Source organism: Ovis canadensis, chromosome 1 (genome assembly GCF_042477335.2).
Source record: "Ovis canadensis isolate MfBH-ARS-UI-01 breed Bighorn chromosome 1, ARS-UI_OviCan_v2, whole genome shotgun sequence".
Classification (NCBI taxonomy): Eukaryota; Metazoa; Chordata; class Mammalia; order Artiodactyla; family Bovidae; genus Ovis; species Ovis canadensis.
This window is the reverse complement of record NC_091245.1, coordinates 211,207,569-211,227,530: the sequence shown is the minus strand read 5'-3', so window position 1 is coordinate 211,227,530 and position 19,962 is coordinate 211,207,569. Positions and strand designations below refer to the sequence as shown.

Sequence of the window (19,962 nt, the reverse complement as noted above, 5' to 3'; positions counted from 1 at the left end):
ACACACAAAAATGTTGGTGGAATTATTGATAATTTTATTTTCTTTTTTTATATAACTGACTTAAGTTGGACCATTAGCTCAATACTTTTCTGCTTTCCTACTATAATAATAAACATTTAAGGCTGAGAGTTGGACTGTGAAGAAACGGAGAGTCGAAGAATTGGTGCTTTTGCACTGTGGTGTTAGAGAAGACTCTTGAGAGTCCCTTGGACTGCAAGGAGATCCAACCAGGCCATCCTAAAGATCAGCCCTGGGTGTTCTTTGGAAGGAATGATGCTAAAGCTGAAACTCCAGTACTTTGGCCACCTCATGCGAAGAGCTGACTCATTGGAAAAGACTCTGATACTGGGAGGGATTGGGGGCAGGAGGAAAAGGGGACAGAGGATGAGATGCTGGATGTCATCACCGACTCAATGGGTTTGAGTTTGAGTGAACTCCGGGAGTTGGTGATGGACAGGGAGGCCTGGAGTGCTGAGATTCATGGGGTCACAAAGAGTCTACTGAATTGAACTGAAGGCTTTTCTCAAAATGTTACTTTGACTACATGCTACAAATTTTGATACATTTTTATTATAATGTGATTCTAAGAATGTTCAATCACCAGTATGATTTTTTCTTTGGCGAGAGAGTTACTTCAGTTCAGTTCAGTTCAGTCGCTCAGTCATGTCCGACTCTGCGACCCCATGAATCGCAGTACTAGAAATGTTTAAAAACTTCCAAACACATAAAAATTCTGCATTTTTAATATTATTGACATCTCATTTACTTGTACTCTGATCCAAGAACATAAATCTAAATGGCCTTCTGTCCTAAAGGTTTTCGTTGTTTTTTTTTTTAATCTATGCTAAGACAGCTATCTTAGCTTCCTTCATTTCAACTGAATATTTTCTATTAATCTTACAATTTTCTTTTCACTGGGACTTTAAGTTTACATTTATTGCAACAATGATAAGTGTTTCAGACTTTCATGAGACTTATTACATTGTGTTCTATATGTCCCTTTTTCTAGGCTTCTTTTGCCTTTCCAATCTGTTGTTGTTTGTTTTACTGTTCACATGGGTGACCTCTGCTCATATGTGCGTGCACTGGAGGCTGGGGTAGGGAAAGGATGAAGGACTACTCTCCCTACTGAAAATGATCAGAAAATGAAGAAAATATTCCTAGCAACTAGTAATTCTGAACTAAAAGTATGTATCAATCACCGAGGAAGCATTTGCAACACACATACATGTCTGAGTCCCACTGTAAATTTACTGATTGAAAATCTCTAAGTCATGGTTCAACTATGTGTATTTTATAAAAATTCCCCAGATAATCTGAGTCACTCCCCTGGTTAAACACCACTGCTATCATTTTTATTTTCCCTAATAACTGAGGATTTAATATGGTGCAGCTTGAAACCAAATATTTCATTTTTATACTACATTTAAATGTCTCAGCTGGCAAATACCATAAGTAACATAAAGGCACTAAGACAAGACACTTTAAAACATAGACTCGGTTATGTGCAATTCTTGTAAATCAAATATACTTCAACGTTTTTAAAAGTTGCATTTTGGGTCTTAGAACCCAAGGATGTATCTATCACCTTTCCATTTAACTCATTTCTTATTCTTGGTCCTTTGAAATAAAGTCATATTCTTGATGTAAAAAAAATTAAATTAAATCAAAATAAATAATATTAAATAGGAAATAAATAAATAAGACCTGAAATAAACACCAACTTGAAAAGCCACTAGACCAATTCCACAAAACGAAACCTAATCCCAAATTCTCAGGGCTATTACCATTAAAGGAAATAAAAATAATGGACACCATTTGCAAAACATAGCCAAGGCATGTGAAAAGCCACAGAATACCTGAATTATTCTGTACTGCATACATATTTCTCCTATTAGGCATCATCTTATATTCATTCCCTTCTTTCCGGGTCCGCCGTTGACCGACCTCTGAGGAGTCTCTGGAGAAGAGACATTTTAAAAAAGTGAGACTTCTAAACAAGGCTCCCTTTCAACTGTTTTTCTCTGGAGACAGTGAGTCTCACATAACACTCTGGCCTAAGAGAAAACGGCAATACCTACGAGAATGAGTTACTCTGAGCTTCCGCCAGCCGCAGCCTCTTGGCATGATTCTTGCCTTGATAGTGAGCCTGGGCCACAGCCGGAGAGCTGAAGGAGGCGTCGCAGAGCTTACAGTAATCGTTTTCGGTGGCCAGGATCACTCTGCCTCCTGGCTTAAAGGAGCCCACCTGGCAGCAAAGACACAACAAACAAGGCTTTAGAGTGTGGGCTCTGTTCTCTTCTTCTCAAAGTTCCTTCCTTCTGGGAGCTGAAAAATAACCCGTTATGGCATGACCATGAGCACAGCTTTATAAGGACAGGAAATTGTTCGTTTCAGAAAGAAAGAGGGAAAAAAGGCTGAGAGACACTTAATTGTAGTTTTGCATTACAATCACCTGTGTATTGAGCTGATGAATACCTCATTGCCATTTTCATTGAAGAAATTTCAGAAAAGAAGTTTAAAAACCCAGCAAGGAAGATTTAGGGCAGCACAGGTAAGGTCTAAACTCACATTACCAGAGAGAAAAAGTCTTCCCAGAATCCATTAACAAGCACGTACTAAATGCCTACTATTTATAGGGCTTGCAACCTAATGCAAAAGTGACACACAGATATGTATTAAAAACTAAACCTCTATCCTCAGAGTCTATAAATTAGCTACAGATAAAGTATGTGTAGGAGCAGGAACTAGCAACTCACTCCAGTATTCTTGCCTGGAGAATTTTATGGACAGAGGAGCCTGGCGGGCCATGGGGTTGCAAATAGTCAGACACGACTGAGCAGCTAACACGTGTGTGTGTGTTGCCCAGTTGTGTGTTTGTGTGTGTGTGTGTGCGTGTGTGTTGCTCAGTTGTGTCCAATTCTTTGGGATTCCATGGACTGTAGTTTGCCAGGCTCCTCTGTTGATGGAATTCTCCAGGGGATCTTCCTGACCCGGGGATCAAACCCTGGTCTCCTGCATTGCAGGCAGATTCTTTACCATCTGAGTCATCAGGGAAACCACAGATACAGTATAATTCGGGGGAAATAACCAGCAGGTGCAGACAACTGTATTCAGGTTGGGAAACAGTGTGTTAAGGGAAACCTAACACAGTCCCTGGAAAATAGTAAACACTCAGTTAACTACTGCTTGGTTAACAAAACACACCAAACTAGATTTTGGCTAAAGAATTAAATATACAATAAAGAATCTGGAAAGTGTATCATATCAGGACCAGCTGAAGCAAACAGCATTGTTTCACCTGGAAAAGAAGATTTTCTGGGGACAGGATAACTGTGTTCAAAAATCATAAAGCTTTGTGCTATGAAAGAAGCCCACGATTGTTTGCCCAGGAGGGTGGAACCAGCTGAAAACAGTCTCTAACAGGAAGGAGCCATCCAATTCTAGAGCAGCCTTCAAGAACTGGCACTGGAAAAACTCCTCAGCCTGAAGATCTCTCTGCGTATTCTGCTGTCCTCTGATTCTGTTTTTAACATATCTCATTTACCCCACAAATTCGGGAGGATAGAAGAACAGTGGATACTGCTATCCACGTCATAAGAACTGACAATCAGAAAAGTAAAATTATACCATGGTGTTTAGGAGTAGAGGTGCAAGGTCAAGAAAAATCATTGCCCCACTTTACAAAATTTGTAACATCACAGACAAGTTATTTGGCTTGCTGCTGCTGCTGCTGCTGCTAAGTCACTTCAGTCGTGTCCGACTCTGTGCGACCCCATAGACAGCAGCCCATCAGGCTCCCCCATCCCTGGGATTCTCCAGCCAAGAACACTGGAATGGGTTGCCATTTCCCTCTCCAATGCAGGAAAGTGAAAAGGGAAAGTGAAGTCGCTCAGTCATCCGACTCAGCGACCCCATGGACCGCAGCCTACCAGGATCCTCCATCCACGGGATTTTCCAGGCAAGAGTACTGGAATGGGGTGCCATTGCCTTCTCCAAGTTATTTGGCTTACCTGGGCTTATAGTAAACTTCCAAGTGAGACCGATGCTACTGGCCCATGGATTACACTTTGAGAAAAAAGTCAATACCTCTTGAGTTGTTGCAAGCATTAAATGAAGTTAGGACCCAGGCCAAGAAAGAGGCAAGGAAGGAGCCATGGGCACCCAATATAAAGAAGCATCAAACTTAGCAATCAGGATGAAAAAATACTTAGTGGAATATTTTCACAAATCAAAAAAAAACTGCCACACAGCCAAAAAAAATCAATGAGAAACAAAATATCAAAATTTTAAATAAAGACAGGATCAGCAACAGTGTCATGCCAAACCATATTGCAGCCTAAGGCAAAAGGAAAATCAATAACACTTATCCTGTCTTTAAGTTTTTGCCATTTTGTTCACCACTGACTTTTTCACATTAAATTGTGCATTTTAAAAATATCACATTATTTATCTTGATCACTGAGTATTTTAGCTCCCTCTTAAATTCTGTGCCTAAGTAAAGTACATCCCTCATCTCACCCTCGTCCCAGGGCTGAATGAAGTAATGTCTGAAAAGTGCTTAGCAGAGTACCTGGCATAGTAAGAGATCAATGTGATTATTAGTTATTATTATTTATGACCTAAGGGGCTTCCCTGATGGCTCAGTGGTAAAGACCCTGCCTGCCAATCCAGGAGATATGGGTTCAATCCCTGGGTTGGGAAGATCCCCTGGAGAAGGAAATGGCAACCCACTCCAGTACTACTCTTGCCTGGAAAATGCCATAGACAGAGGGGCCTGGCGGGCTATAATCCATGCGGTCTCAAAGAGTCAGACACAACTGAGAGACTGATCACTGAGCACTAACATTTATGACCTATTAAAAAAATAATACTTCAAAGACAGATTAGAATCCACATTGCAGAAAGTACTAATGTGCAGGAATATCTTGCCTCAAACACCTATGGAACTTGGCTCTCAAGTGTGGGTCATGATACCAAAGTCCAGGAAGAGTATATACAGGCTCTCTGTACAGAAGTAAGAAAGGGGCAGCTTCAAGAAACTGATCTTGCGGGAAGGCAATATATAAAGTCAATGGGGGAACTTTTCTGGTGGTCCAGTGGTTAATAGGAAGCACAGGCTTGATCCCTGGTTGGGAAGCTAACATCCCATATGCCTCATAGCCAAAAAAATTCATAGAACAGAAGCAATATTGCAACAAGTTCAATAAAGACTTTAAAAAATGGTCCACATCAAAAAAAAAATCTTAAAAAAAATAAAGTCAGTAGGATTGATCACAATCGAGATAAATGTTTAAAAACCTTTCTTTTCATTCAGGGCTTTAGGTAGACATTCAGGACCATTTAACCCAGAATTTTCAACTATGCATACAGAAAGCCTCATGAAATAATTTTGTTTCATCATTTCATGAACCATAACAAAATCCGATGAGAAGTCTTCAGATTCATGAATTTTTACATTAAATCCAGTTATCAATGTGCTAAAAGCACCAAGAAGGACGTTTTAGGGGTACTGACTCAGCTGTACCTTGATGGACACACAGATGACAAACATCATCCATGACCACCTGTGCACAGGACAGCTCCCACCCTGACACTCCAGTCTTACCTGCGGAGGGACTGAAACAGCTGGAGCAGCCACAGGTTCCACTGCATTGCTCATTCTGGCAGGAGGAGGACAGCTATTTGCTGCATAGTAATTTCGAAGTTTCTTACCATGATTTTTACCCTAGAAGTAAAATGAAATGAGTAATTACTGTGAGGAAGATGTATCAGATTGATTTAACATATTTAATAAAAAAGAAATAAATACATGTTATTCTTTCAGAGATGTGCAACAGTGGGGTAAATAGTAGGTAGACTTGATTATTACATCTTAAAGTAGCAGACTACTCTTTGACTCTGAGAGAATGATTAAATTCATCTGGGAGAGATAAGCGAACAAAGTCAAAAGACATTAATTTCCTATATATTTCTGGAAAACAACCATTTTCTAGTGATCTGTGTCCTCTCCCAACTTGTTGCCATCATATGCCACTGCCTAAATATGAATTTTATGACACTCTGATCTAATCTACTTTAGAAGTCAGTAATGAAATGGATAATCCAATTACTTTTACAAAAATAGCACTTACAGAGTATCTTTTTACTTACAAAGAACTCTCCTGGGCATTAGCTCATTTGCCACTCATAAAAATCCTGAAAGAGGAATTTGTTAATGTTACCCATATATGACAGCTGAGACACTGCAATCCAGGCAGCATAGAGAACTTGCCTCCGAAACCTTCATGAGGCCTAGCAGTGGGGTCGCAGCTTGAGGCAAGCCTTCTAAATCCAAAGCAAGGCCCTTTTTCATACAGCATGATGGCTTCAGGATACACTGTGAACCTCTATTAAAATGGATTTGCCTCTCTCATCATGTTTCCTTTATCATTCTCAAGTTTATGGCTGAGCTGATAAAAACTGGTGGGAAGGGGAGTCCAAAAGCGTCCTAAATGAGGGTTAAACTGTATATTCTTCTTTAAACTACATGGTAAAAATCAAACATGTAGTCAAATATTTATATACCAATTACCATATATGTTAAACCCTAGAAATAAAAAGGACTAGCTAGCATATGGTCTAGAGGAGGAGACAAATATGTAAGTAGTTAAAGGAAAAGAGTGAAATTCCACCTTATGGCCCCTGAAATGCCATAAGGGTGCTCTTACCATTATCTCAGTGACTTCCAGGGAGTCAAATCTAGTGATCTCATCTGTGCCTTTATTATACTGTAACTCTAAGAAGCACGATACTATTGATACTCCTTCCTTCTGTCATGTTCTATGACTCCCTCTTACCTCCCAGCCTCTCATTCTCTAAAAGCTGCAGTGTCCAATGCACTACCCTCAGCCCTCCATACACAAACCCTAGGTTATTTTGCTCAGTCTCATAGCTTTAAAATACAATCGGTAAGTTGCTGATTCCCGAAATTACCTATCACTATCCCTGTTATGGACTGATTGCTTATGTCCCTCCAAAATTCCTATTTTGAAATCACATCCCAATGGGATGGTAGTTGGAGATGGGACCTTTGCGAGGTAATGAGGTCATAAGGGTAGAGTCTAATTACTGCCTTTAAAAGAAGATATCAAAGAGCTCCCTTGTCCGCTTTCCACCAAGTAAGGATTTAGGAGAAACTGGCTGTCTGCAGTCTGGAAGAGCACCTCAGAATCCACCCATGCTAGATCCCTGATCTCAGACTTCCAGCCTCTGCAACTGTGAGAAAGAGATGTTTGTTGTTTGAGCGTAAGACAGACTAAGACAATCCCTGACCTTCAGAGCCATAGAGCCAACTGCCTCCTTGCTGTCCACACATTGCAGCCTGAAGAGGCGCGCGCACGTGCGTGCGTGCGTGCGTGCGTGCATGTGCGTGCGTGCGTGCGTGCGTGCGTGCGTGTGTGCGTGTGTGTGTGTGTGTGTGTGTGTGTGTGTGTGTGTGTGTGCTGTGCTGACCTGTGTCTGACTCTGTGACCCCATGGACTGTAGCCCACCAGGCTCTTCTGTCCATGGGATTTTCCAGGCAATAATACTGGAATGGGTTGCCATTTCCTCCTCCAGGGGATCTTCCTGACCCATGGATTGAACCCACATCTCTTGTATTTCCTGCACTGCCAGGCAGATTCTTTACCACTGTGCCACACGGAAAAGCCCCTTAAGAGACATATCCAACTTAAAACATCTAAATCATAAATTTTAATTCCCTCCCCACCACAGAACGATCTCATCACTGCCACCACCACCATTCATCCACATGTCAGTAAATGACATTACTCTCCACCTAGTTACTCAAGAAAAGCCCAGGAGTCCTTTCCTTGATTCCACCCCTCCTCAAAGCCAACACATTCAATCCATCAGCAAGTCCTGTCAGCCTACCTCTAAAATATATTCTAAGTCATTCCACTTCTTTCCATGGACACTGAAATACCACAGTATTCCAAGCTACCAACTCTTCTCACTTGTGGTAGGCAACAACTCCTAACGGTCTCTGGTGTTCCCCTCATCCTCCTAGTATTCTCCTCATATCAGCCAAACTGATAAGTCACTGTCTCACTTAAAATTTTCCAGTGGCCTCCTACTACACTTAAGCTATAATCAGCGAATCTTTCCTGCAAGCCCTTTTTGATCTGGCCCTGTCTACTTCTCAAATTTTATTTCACACAGCCCCCCGTCCCCCTCCTCATTATGTTCCTGCCTGACAACCAAACACATGCACCTAAAACATGCCAAACACATCGACTCTAAGGCCACTGCACTTGCTATTCTTTCTGCTTAAAATGTTCTTCTTTCTGGTCTCTACATGGCTGGCTCCTTCTTACCTTTCAAGTCTCAATTCAAACAACATCAAACAGCATCTTACTCAATCTGAGGTGTCACCCCTATCGACCAACACTTCCCCCACGCAACGCACACACACTGAATCACATTACCACACTGTCTGGTTTTATTTCATCATAGTACCACTTATAACTAACTGAAATAATGTTTGTTTGCTCATTTTTTTCTCTTTCCTACCCTCTGGAATGTAGACTCCTTGAAAATAAGGCCCCTGTCCATCTTGTGCACTGCTCTAGCCCCAATTTCTAGAACAATTCCTAACACATAGCAGGCAATCACTACATATTCGTTGGTTGAACAAATCACTATTAGAATGGAAATAAGGAACAAACTGCTAAGAGAACAAAGAGAAGGGAAGGCTTACTTCTGCCTGAGAGTACCAGGGAAAGCTTCCCTGAAAGGGGACATTAGGAGTTATCTTCTAAAATGAGCACGTTTACTAGGCAGGTAAGACCTACCTCTTGAGAAACCTGTATGCAGCTCAGGAAGCAACAGTTACAACTGGACATGGAACAACAGACTGGTTCCAAATAGGAAAACGAGTACGTCAAGCCTGTATATTGTCACCCTGCTTATTTAACTTATATGCAGAGTACATCATGAGAAACGCTGGGCTGGAGGAAGCACAAGCTGGAATCAAGATTGCCGGAAGAAATATCAATAACCTCAGATATGCAGATGACACCACCCTTATGGCAGAAAGTGAAGAGGAACTAAAAAGCCTCTTGATGAAAGTGAAAGAGGAGAGTGAAACCGTTGGCTTAAAGCTCATCATTCAGAAAACGAAGATCATGGCATCTGGTCCCATCACTTCATGGCAAATAGATGGGGAAACAATGGAAACAGCGTCAGACTTTATTTTGGGGGGCTCCAAAATCACTGAAGATGGTGATTGCAGCGATGAAATTAAAAGACACTCACTCCTTGGAAGGAAAGTTATGACCAACCTAGATAGCATATTCAAAAGCAGAGACATTACTTGGTCAACAAAGGTCCGTCTAGTCAAGGCTATGGTTTTTCCAATGGTCATGTATGGATGCGAGTTGGACTGTGAAGAAAGCTGAGCGCTGAAGAACTGCTTTTGAACTGTGGTGTTGGAGAAGACTCTTGAGAGTCCCTTGGACTGCAAGGAGATCCAACTAGTCCATCCTAAAGGAGATCAGTCCTGGGTGTTCATTGGAAGGACTGATGCTGAAGCTGAAACTCCAATACTTTGGCCACCTCATGGGAACAGTTGACTCATTGGAAAAGACCCTGATGCTGGGAGGGACTGGGGGCAGTAGGAGAAGGGGATGACAGAGGATGAGATGCTGGATGGCATCACTGAATCGATGGACATGAATCTGAGTAAACGCCGGGAGTTGGTGATGGACAGGGAGGCCTGGCGTGCTGCAATTTACAGGGTTACAAAGAGTCAGACACGACTGAGCGACTGAACTGAACTGAACTGAACTGAAGGAATGAGGGGAAAGAAACTGTTAACAGATGAACAGTGTAAGGAAAGGGCCGTCTGCTTGAGATGGTCTCCAGGATCCTTTGGAAAAGAGGTAGGAGCTGATACACACGGGGAGCTAATTGTGTATGGTTTTGTCAATGATATAGACCTTGGACTTTAGAGGCAGCAGGGGGCTCTGAAGGGCTTTAAGCATAGCAGTTACATGACTGAATTGCATTTAATAAAGATCATAAGAAATGGGAAGATAGAAAAAAGAGCCTAGGGAATGAGGGTCCGGAAAAAAGAGATTGAGAATGTCTGGTTAATGAAGTAAAATGGAAACCAGACAACTGTGGCATTATGGAAGTCTATAACAAGGTGTTTCAAAAAAAAGAGTCTAATTAGATACATTATAACCCAGGATATTTACTTTCAGGTATTCCAAACAAAAGCATGCATATGAGGAGCTACCTATAAGAACAAAAGAATGGGAAAGACTAGAGATCTCTTCAACAAAACATACATATAAGGATCTACCTATGACAACAATAGAATGGGAAAGAGTAGAGATCTCTTCAAGAAAATTAGAGATACCAAGAGAACATTTCATGCAAAGATGGGCACAATAAAGGATAGAAATGGTATGGAGCTGACAAAAGCAGAAGATATTAAGAAGAAGTGGCAAGAATATGCAGAAGATCTATACTAAAAAAATATCTGAATGACCCAGATAACCACGATGGTGTGATCGCTCACCTAGAGCCAGACATCCTGGAATGTGAAGTCAAGTGGGCCTTAGGAAGCATCACTATGAACAAAGCTAGTGGAGGTGATGGAATCTCAGTTGAGCTATTTCAAATCCTAAAAGATGATGCTGTGAAAATGCTGCACTCAATCTGCCAGCAAATTTGGAAAATTCAGCAGTGACCACAAGACTGGAAAAGGTCAGTTTTCATTCCAGTCACAAAGAAAGGCAATGCCAAAGAATGTTCAAACTACCACACAGTTGCATTCATCTCACATGCTAGTAAAGTAATCCTCAAAATTCTCCAAGCTAGGTTTCAACAGTATGTGAATCGAGAACTTCCAGATGTTCTAGCAGGATTTAGAAAAGGCAGAAGAACTAGGGATAAAATTGCCAACATCTGCTAGATCACAGAAAAAACAAGAGAATTTCAGAAAAACATCTACTTCTGCTTCATTGACTATACTAAAGCCTTTGACTGTGTGGATCACAACAAAGTGTGGAAAATTCTTCAAGAGGTATGAATACCAGACCACCTTACCTGCCTCCTGCGAAATCTGTATGCAAGTCAAGAAGCAATAGTTATAACTGGACATGGAATAACAGACTGGTTCCAAATTGAGAAAGGAGTACATCGAGGCTGTATATGGCCACCTTGATTATTTAACTTATATGAGAAGTACATCATGTGAAATGCCAGGCTGGATGAAGCACAAGCTAAAATCAAGACTGCAAGGAGAAATATCAATAACCTGTCACCAGTGGTACCATATGACACCAGTCATATGGCAGAAAGCAATGAAGAACTAAAGAGCCCCTTGACGAAAGTGAAAGAGGAGAGTGAAAAAGTTGGCTTAAAACTCAACATTCAAAAAACAAAGGTCATGGCATCCCGTCCCATCACGTAATGGCAAATAGATGGGGAAACGATGGAAACTGTGACAGAATTTATTTTCTAGGGCTCCAAAATCACTGCAGATGGTGCCTGCAGCCATGAAATTAAAAGATGCTTGCTCCTTAGAAGAAAACCTATGACCAACCTAGACAGCTTATTAAAAAGTAGAGACATTACTTTACTGACAAAGGTCCATCTATTCAAAGCTATGGTTTTTCCAGTAGTTATGTATGGATGTGAAAGTTGGACCATAAAGAAAGCTGAGTGCTGAAGAATTGATGCTTTTGAACTGTGGTGTTGGAGAAGACTCTTGAGAGTCCATTGGACTGCAAGGAGATCAAACCAGCCAATCCTAAAGGAAATCAGTCCTGAATATTCATTGGAAGGACTGATGCTGAAGCTGAAGCTCCAATACTTTGGCCACCTGATGGGAAGACTGACTCATTGGAAAAGACACTGATACTGGGCAAGACTGATGGCAGGAGGAGAAAGAGGATGAGACAGAGGATGAAATGATTCAGCAGCATCACAGACTCGATGGACATGAGTTCGAGCAAGCTCCTGGAGTTGGTGATGAACAGGGAAGCCTGTCGTGCTGCAGTCCATGTGGTTGCCAAAAGTCAGAGAGGACACTTTGACGTGACCGTCTGACCAAACTGACTAACTGACCTATAAGAACTGTTCACAGAAGGACTGTTTGTAACTACTGAAAAGTGGAAACAACTTAGGTGTCCAACTACAGGATAATGGATAAACTGTAGTCTGTTTATTCAATGTAACACTATACCATGATTAAAATACAAATACTAGGCCCTGTGTGACAACAAAAAAGATAACAAAATGCTGAATAAAAAGAACATATTGGAAAAGAAGATATGTAGGCATAATCACTTTAAAATGAGCATTAAAATATGAAACCACTACATTTTATGTAGGAAGATATATATGTAGCAAAAATACAAAAATGTGGTGGGAGGGGAGGTGGGGGACAAAAATACCAATTTAGTATAGTGGCTACATCTGGGAGCATAAAAGCAGCTCAGTTCAGTTCAGTTCAGTCAGTCAGTCGTATCCAACTCTGCAACCCCATGGACTGCAGCACACCAGGCTTCTCTCTCCATCACCAACTTCCAGAGCTTGCTCAAACTCATGTCCATTGAGCCATTGATGCCATCCAACCAAGAGCCAGTACTGCCATCCAACCATCTCATCCTCTCTCATCCCCTTCTCCTCCTACCTTCAATCTTTTCCAGTATCAGGGTCTTTTCCAATGAGTCAGTTCTTCCCATCAGGTGGCCAAAGTACTAGAGCTTCCGCTTCAGCATCAGTCCTTCCAATGAATATTCAGGACTGATTTCCTTTAGGACTGACTGGTTTGATCTCCTTGCTATCCATTCAAGGGACTCTCAAGAGTCTTCTCCAGCACCACAGTTCAAAAGCATTAATTTGTTGGCACTCAGCTTTCTTTATGGTCCAATCTTCACATCCATACATGACTACTAGAAAAACTGTATCTTTGAGTATTCAGACCTTTGTCGGCAAAGTCATGTCTCTGCTTTTTAATATGCTGTCTCGGCTTGCCACAGCTTTTCTTCCAAGGAGCAAGTGTCTTTTAATTTCATAGCTGCAGTTACCATCTGCAATAATTTTGGAGCCCAAGAAGAGAAACTTTGTCACTGTTTCCATTGTTTCCCCATCTATTTGCCATGAAGTGATAGGACCAGATGCCACGATTTATGCTTTTTGAATGTTGAATTTTAAGCCAGCTTTTTCACTCTCTTCTTTCACTTTCATCAAGAGGCTCTTTAGTTCCTCTTCTCTTTCTGTCATTAGAGTGGTATCATTTGTATATCTGAAATTGTTGATATTTCTCCCTGCAATCTTGATTCCAGCTTGTGATTGATCCAGCCCAGCCTTTTGCATGATGTACTCCTCATACAAGTTAAATAAGCAGAGTAACAATATACAGCCTTGACGTACTCCTTTCTCAATTTGGAACCAGTCCACTGTTCCATGTCCAGTTCTAACTGTTGCTTCTTGACCTGTATACAGATTTCCTAGGAGGCAGGTAAGGTGTCTGGTATCCCCATCTCTTGAAGAATTTTCCACACTTTGTTGTGATCCACACAGTCAAAGGCTTTAGTATAGTCAATGAAGCAGAAGTAGATGTTTTTCTGAAATTTTCTTGGTTTTTCTGTGATTTAGAAGATGTTGGCAATTTGATCTCTGGTTCCTCTGCCTTTTCTAAATCCTGCTAGAACATCTGGAAGTTCTCTATTCACATACTGTTGAAGCCTAGCTTGGAGAATTTTGAGCATTACTTTGCTAGCATGTGAGATGAGTGCAACTGTGTGGTAGTTTGAACATTCTTTGGCATTGCCTTTTTTTGTGACTGGAATGAAAACTGACCTTTCAGATAGGAGCAGCTTAGTTAGGAAAGGCACAAGTCCAATTGAACTGAAGCTAGATGACTCTAGCTTTTCATCCTAGAAGCTACATGACAGATACACATTTCCATTATATTATTTCAAATATTTTTTATGTCTGAGGGGCTTCAAAATGATTTTAAGACAGCAATAACAAAAAAGGAATGGTTCTGCCAGGTCAGGACAGAGAAGTAACACTGGATTTGAAAAGATACAGATATAACAGATATAAAGAATAACCTTGGTAAGAACCACTTCAGTAGAGTAGTGGGGTATAAAAGACCACATGAAGGGAAAGAATGGGAGAGGTGAAAAGGGAGACAACCAATATAGGCAGCTATACGGACAAGCTCTACTACAACATGGAGCAGAGCAAAACAGTACAGAGTTAGAAGGGGAAATGAATCAGTAGGACAAAAATTTTAAGATGGCTTAGGCTTGTTTGCATGGCAACAGGAGGAAGTCAGTAAAACAAAAGAACAGATATGCAGGAACCACAGCACAGTTACAGAACCATAGTCCATAAAAAGGCAGAAGAAAATGAGGTACACAGGATTACAGGAGGGATCAACCTTAGATAGTGTCAGGCATTTAATTCCAGACCAGTATCTACAACAGTATTTGAGCAAATATTACATCTATACATTAATGATAACAATGGCAACTAACAATTTTGAGCACTCATGTGACAGGTAAAAGTGTTCTAAACACTTTATCAATATTATCTCATTTAACCATTAAGAAATCTCTAACAAGTAGGTAAAATTATTGTCCCCATTTTATACATTAGGAAACTAAGTTCAATGAGTTAATCATTTACCCAAGAATTTTCAGATAGCTCCATAGAGGCTGCCTAGATTTGCATTTCTCCATACATCCCCCACAAACAACACAGAACAACAAGAAAAACAAAACACAAAATCCATGCCCTCCATACAACTAGAAGCCACAGAATGCCCAGACTTCAAAATAACAGTAAGCAAAAAAGAAAAGACATCAAATCCCAGTGAGTAATCACTCATGCTCCTGCCACAAGCCTTCACAAAGCGAGAGCAGTCCAACAAAAACTGAAGGACACAGAGAAGGAGCTTACAGCTAGATTATAAAGTTAAGGTTGCTTTATAACCACCACCAGAAAAATTAAATCCCCCAGTTTTATAAATATTAAAGCAAGATCCAGCCACTGACTGCTGGACAGGGACTTAAATGTACACATGATCTGAACTGGCTATCTTCAAAGTGGCTTTTAGAAGAGAAAAAGGCAAAAAGGAAGGGAAAGGCACCCTTTGGCAACAAGCAGGTGAAGAGGAAGAGAAGCAAAATGGGAAAAGTTAGCATCCTCAGGACAAGAAAGAACAAAGCAAAATTCAGAAGTCAGGACTTTCCAGGTGGTCCAGTGGCCAAGAATCTGCCTACCATTGTAGGAGTCACAGGTTCAATCCTTGGTCCAGGAAGATTCCACATGCCTCAGAGCAGCTAAGCCCATGTGCAACAACTACTGAGCCTGTACTCTGGAGCCCACAAGCCACAACTACCGAAGCCCACACATTCTAGGTTGTGCGTGCCACAGCTAGAGAGTAGCCCCTGCTCACCACAACTAGAGAAAGCCCTTGCACAGCAACAATGACCCAGTGCAGTCAAAAGTGAATTTTTTTTAAAAAAATCAGAGGACATACAAACACTCTCCTGACCACCATAAAAAAAAAAAAATATTAAAGAACTGGACTTTGCTACAGTGATAGAAGAGGTTGCCACTGAATTATGAATCTCATAAACTACCCAAAACCCACATAATGAATACACAAAAAGAAATCAATTATACACAAAGTTACAAAAAAACACATCTCAGCAAATGAATTACACCTCCAAAACAAACAAAAAGAAACAAAAGAAAACAATACTCCAAACGTAATTAAATATATATTCAAACAAAACTTTGAGGATATTTTTTAAAAAATCACCTTGAAACAGGAATTCAAAATGTACAAAGAAAAATTAGGTAAAATATAATGAGAAGTGAAGTGAAGTGAAGTTGCTCAGTCGTGTCCGACTCTTTGCAACCCCATGGACTGTAGCCTACCAGGTTCCTCCCTCCATGGGATTCTCCAGGCGAGAGTACTGGAGTGGGTTGCCATTTCCTTCTCAAGGGGATCTTCCCGACCCAGGGATCGAACCTGGTCTCCAGCATTCCAGGCAGATGCTTTAACCTCTGAGCCACCAAAATGAAAAGGATAATTAAATTCTACAAAGTAAAAGGTACTTATAGCCAAAATGGGAGTAAACCCAACTGTCAAAGAAGAATAGACTCAAATGAAAATGTAGTAAGAGGTATTGAAGAAAGACAGAAAAGTAGTCAAGAAAATAAAAATGATAAAAATTTAAAGGGTCAAGAGAGGAAGCAATAGAAGTGGAAGACAAGTAAAAAAAGAATGACTTATATAAAACTGGAGTCCCCAGAGAAGAAAAGCAAAAGCAAACAATCAAACAGAACTAACATTTGAAACTGTAATTGTTCAAAAGTGTCTAAAATTGTCCAAAAGTAAATGAAGATCTGAATCTACATATTGAAAAGGCATGCCAGGTATCTGGGAAAGTTAATCCAGAACAATCAAATCTGCAGTCGATCTTTTAAACTGTATGAGACTTCAAAGAAAAGAAAAAAAAAGTCCTCTTAAACTCTCAAGGCAAAAAGATCAAATAACTTGCAAAGGCAAAGGAATTAGAATGGCGTCGACAATACACAAAGCAAGGCAATAATGGAACAGCCTTTTTTAAAAAATAAAGGTGTGAACCAAGGATTTTATGCCCAGCCAACTATTCCTGTATCAAATGTAAAGACTATAAAAAATATTTCTATACACAAGACCTTAGGAATTCAGTACTTAAAAGTCACTCTTGAAAAATCTATTAACACTTCATTCACCCAAGAAATGACTGGGGAAACCAGCAAAAGGACTGATGTTAAGTATTTTCAGGTGTTTAAATTATCAATGCTGGGAAAGACTGAAGGCAACGGCAGGAAGAGAAAAGGACGACAGAGGATGAGATGGTTGGATAGCATCACCAACTCAATGGACATGAGTTTGAGCAAGTTCCATGAGTTGGTGATGGACAGGAAAGCCTGGCATGTTGCAGTCCATGGGGTCATAAAGAGTCGGACAAGACTAAGAGACTGAACTGAACTGTATGAAACACTAAAAAGGTGAAGATGACAGTGAAAGATTAATGTTTAAATATACATTATGACACAAAGGAAATAATGCAACAAAAATGGGAAAAGGAAAGTAGAATAAGCTCATTGATTCTGTAATAGGCAACAGCTGGGATACCATTAAAAACTGACAAATCAGGTAGTAAAACAGTAAATAACTGAACAGGATGGTAAAATCACATAAAATAGTGTAAATAAGAAAAAAATGAAAAAGGAGTACATGAGATGATATAGTGTGACACCTTTCTAAATATACCTTTTGCCCAGGTATAGAGAACAAACACATGGACACCAGGTGGGGAGCAGGGGTGTGGGATGAATTGAGAGATTAGGATTGAAATACATACACTATTGATACTAAGCATAAAAGAGATAACTAATGAGAACGCATTGTATAGCTCAGGAAACTCTGTTAGTGCTCTGTGGTGACCTGAAAGGGAAGGAAATCCAAAAAAGAGGGATATATGTATACATATAGCTGATTAACTTTGCTGTACAGTGGAAACTAACACAACATTGTAAAGCAACTATACTCCAATAAAAATGAATTAAAACTCTAAGTAAATATACCTTTTTGTATGATTCTGACTTTTAGAACTATATTAACGTTCTACAGGCTTAGAAAAAGAATCAAAGTCAACAAGAATTGGGGAAGACCCAAAGTGAAATAAGTACAAACAAAAATAAGCCTAACTGTATGAAAAAATAACATGACCACACCAAAGGAGGAGGGAAGGAAAAAACTATTCACATAGTCAGTCTGAAAGTATCTCTCCCATAATACTAACTAAGCACAAAAAGAAAAACAACTTTACAGAGGACAACACTAGCAGAGAGCATCTTTGTAACCTAAGTAACTTTGTAAAATAGTATTTTGACTACACACTATAATGCTAGACACCGAAAGAACAAGACATAAATATTATCCTCTCATTAGTATGCTTATTTTCCAAAAGGACATAGATTATCAATCCCAGAATTATTTATGTGTACTGTGAGTGTGTACATGTTTGTGTGTGTGAATGTGTGTACTGTGTATAATGATACATATATAACTAGCTCTGTCATAAGAAGATCTAGAAGCAATGACACTCAAGTACCAAAAGGCACACCCAACACTCAGATTTTGGTCTCTAAATACCATTCTCCAATTAAAAAAACAACAACTGGCTCCTTGAAGAAATGGTTGACATGGGGAAGGTACCAAAAAATCTTGGAATACTTTGTATTGTCAGAAAGTAAGGAACTACACAAAAAATAATGGGGAAATGTCAAATGAACATAAGCACCAGCCTGAAGGGAAACACACTGGTCAAATGTGAGGCAGTTAATACATCAAAATAAATTATAGTAAGCGTTTATATCCCTGAATTAATATAAGAATCTACAATCCACAGTGATACTAATTATTTGGGAAAGTTCTTCATTAAAGTAAAATTCTAACTATAAATATAAAAAGAATGATTGAAGCAGAAAAATCACCATTTGGCAAACACCACGGTAATAATTACTGCAGGGAAAAATCATTAATAGATGCTATTATCACTATTATGTACATCACTATGTAAAAATAGAATGAGAAATATTCACATAATCTCAAGGTATCTCCCCATATGATACTTATTAAACATAAGAAGAAAAACAGTAATTTTACAAAGGAGAGCCCCAGCAGGCACCATCTTAATCAGTGATCAAAAGTTAACAGCAGCAGTGATGGAAATATTCACATCAAGTCCTTTCCAATATGAAAAAATGGGAAAGGCACAACATCAGTTCTGTGGTATTCCTGTCCAAAAAAAAACCACATAACCTGAATTCAATCATGAGAAAACAACGAACAAACCCAAATTGGATCTTTCTACAAAACAACTTCTCAAAAATTGCAAGACAGTAAAAAGCATAGAAAAATTTAACCCATTCACATTAAAGAACACATAACACCACATGAAAAAATTTATTTAGGACTGAATCCCTGAACCAGAGAAAGGACATTAGTAAACAATTGATGAAATGTAACAGGTCTGTATAGCCAAAACTATGGTTTTTCCAGTAGTCATGTACGGATGTGAGAGGTGGACCATAAAGAAGGCTGAGCACTGGAAAATTGATGCTTTTGAATTATGGCGCTGGCGAACTCTTGATACTACCCTGGAATGGAAGGAGATCAAACCAGTCAATCCTAAAGGAAATCAACCCTGAATATTTACTGGAAGGACCAATGCTGAAGCTAAAGCTCTAATGCTCTGGCTCCCTGATGCAAAGAGCCAACTCACTGGAAAAGACCCTGATGCTGGGAAAGATTGAAGGCAGGAGGAGAACAGGACAACAGAGGATGAGATGGTTGGATGGCATCACCAACTCAATGGACATGAGCTTGAGCAAACTCCAAGAGGTGGTGAAGGACAGGGAAGCCTGATGTGCTACAGTCCATGGGGTCCCAAAGGGTCAAACATGACTTAGCAACTGAACAACAACAAAACAGTCTGTAGAGCAGATAATATTGTTGTTATCAGTATTGAGCTGCTGATTTTGATAACTATACTATAGGTATATAAAATATTAATATTGTGGGAATCTGATGAGGTGCATGCAGAAATTTTTAAGTGTTTTATACAATAAAAGTATTCACATTTAAAAGTTGATAAAATAAAGTAAAAGTTGCCCAAAGCCACAAGTAAATGCCAGAAATGAGAACAGTCTTGTCCCAGAGTCCATACCACCCTGCTCCACTGCACCTTAGGACAACTAAACACAATTAAGGACTCACTCAAGTACTAGGAGCTGTCCTAAATGTTTTATACCTACTAACTTGCAGGTATGATAAGTATCATCATTATCATCATCATCTTCATGAGGCACAGAGAAATTAGGGTA

General features: G+C 39.9%; 1 protein-coding gene across 2 annotated transcripts in view; it reads right to left on the bottom strand.

Annotated features, from left to right (window-relative positions):
• The window catches only part of ZMAT3 (zinc finger matrin-type 3), a 37,622-nt gene that overhangs the window by 6,287 nt on the left and 11,373 nt on the right, over nt 1-19,962 (bottom strand). For both annotated transcript variants that reach the window (XM_069559648.1, XM_069559658.1), the window contains exons 3-5: nt 5,609-5,728; nt 2,082-2,248; nt 1,860-1,960 (exon numbers count right to left, since the gene is read on the bottom strand). In XM_069559648.1, the coding sequence (XP_069415749.1) occupies nt 1,860-1,960; nt 2,082-2,248; nt 5,609-5,728 (388 nt within the window). The remainder of the gene's footprint in view (nt 1-1,859; nt 1,961-2,081; nt 2,249-5,608; nt 5,729-19,962) is intronic.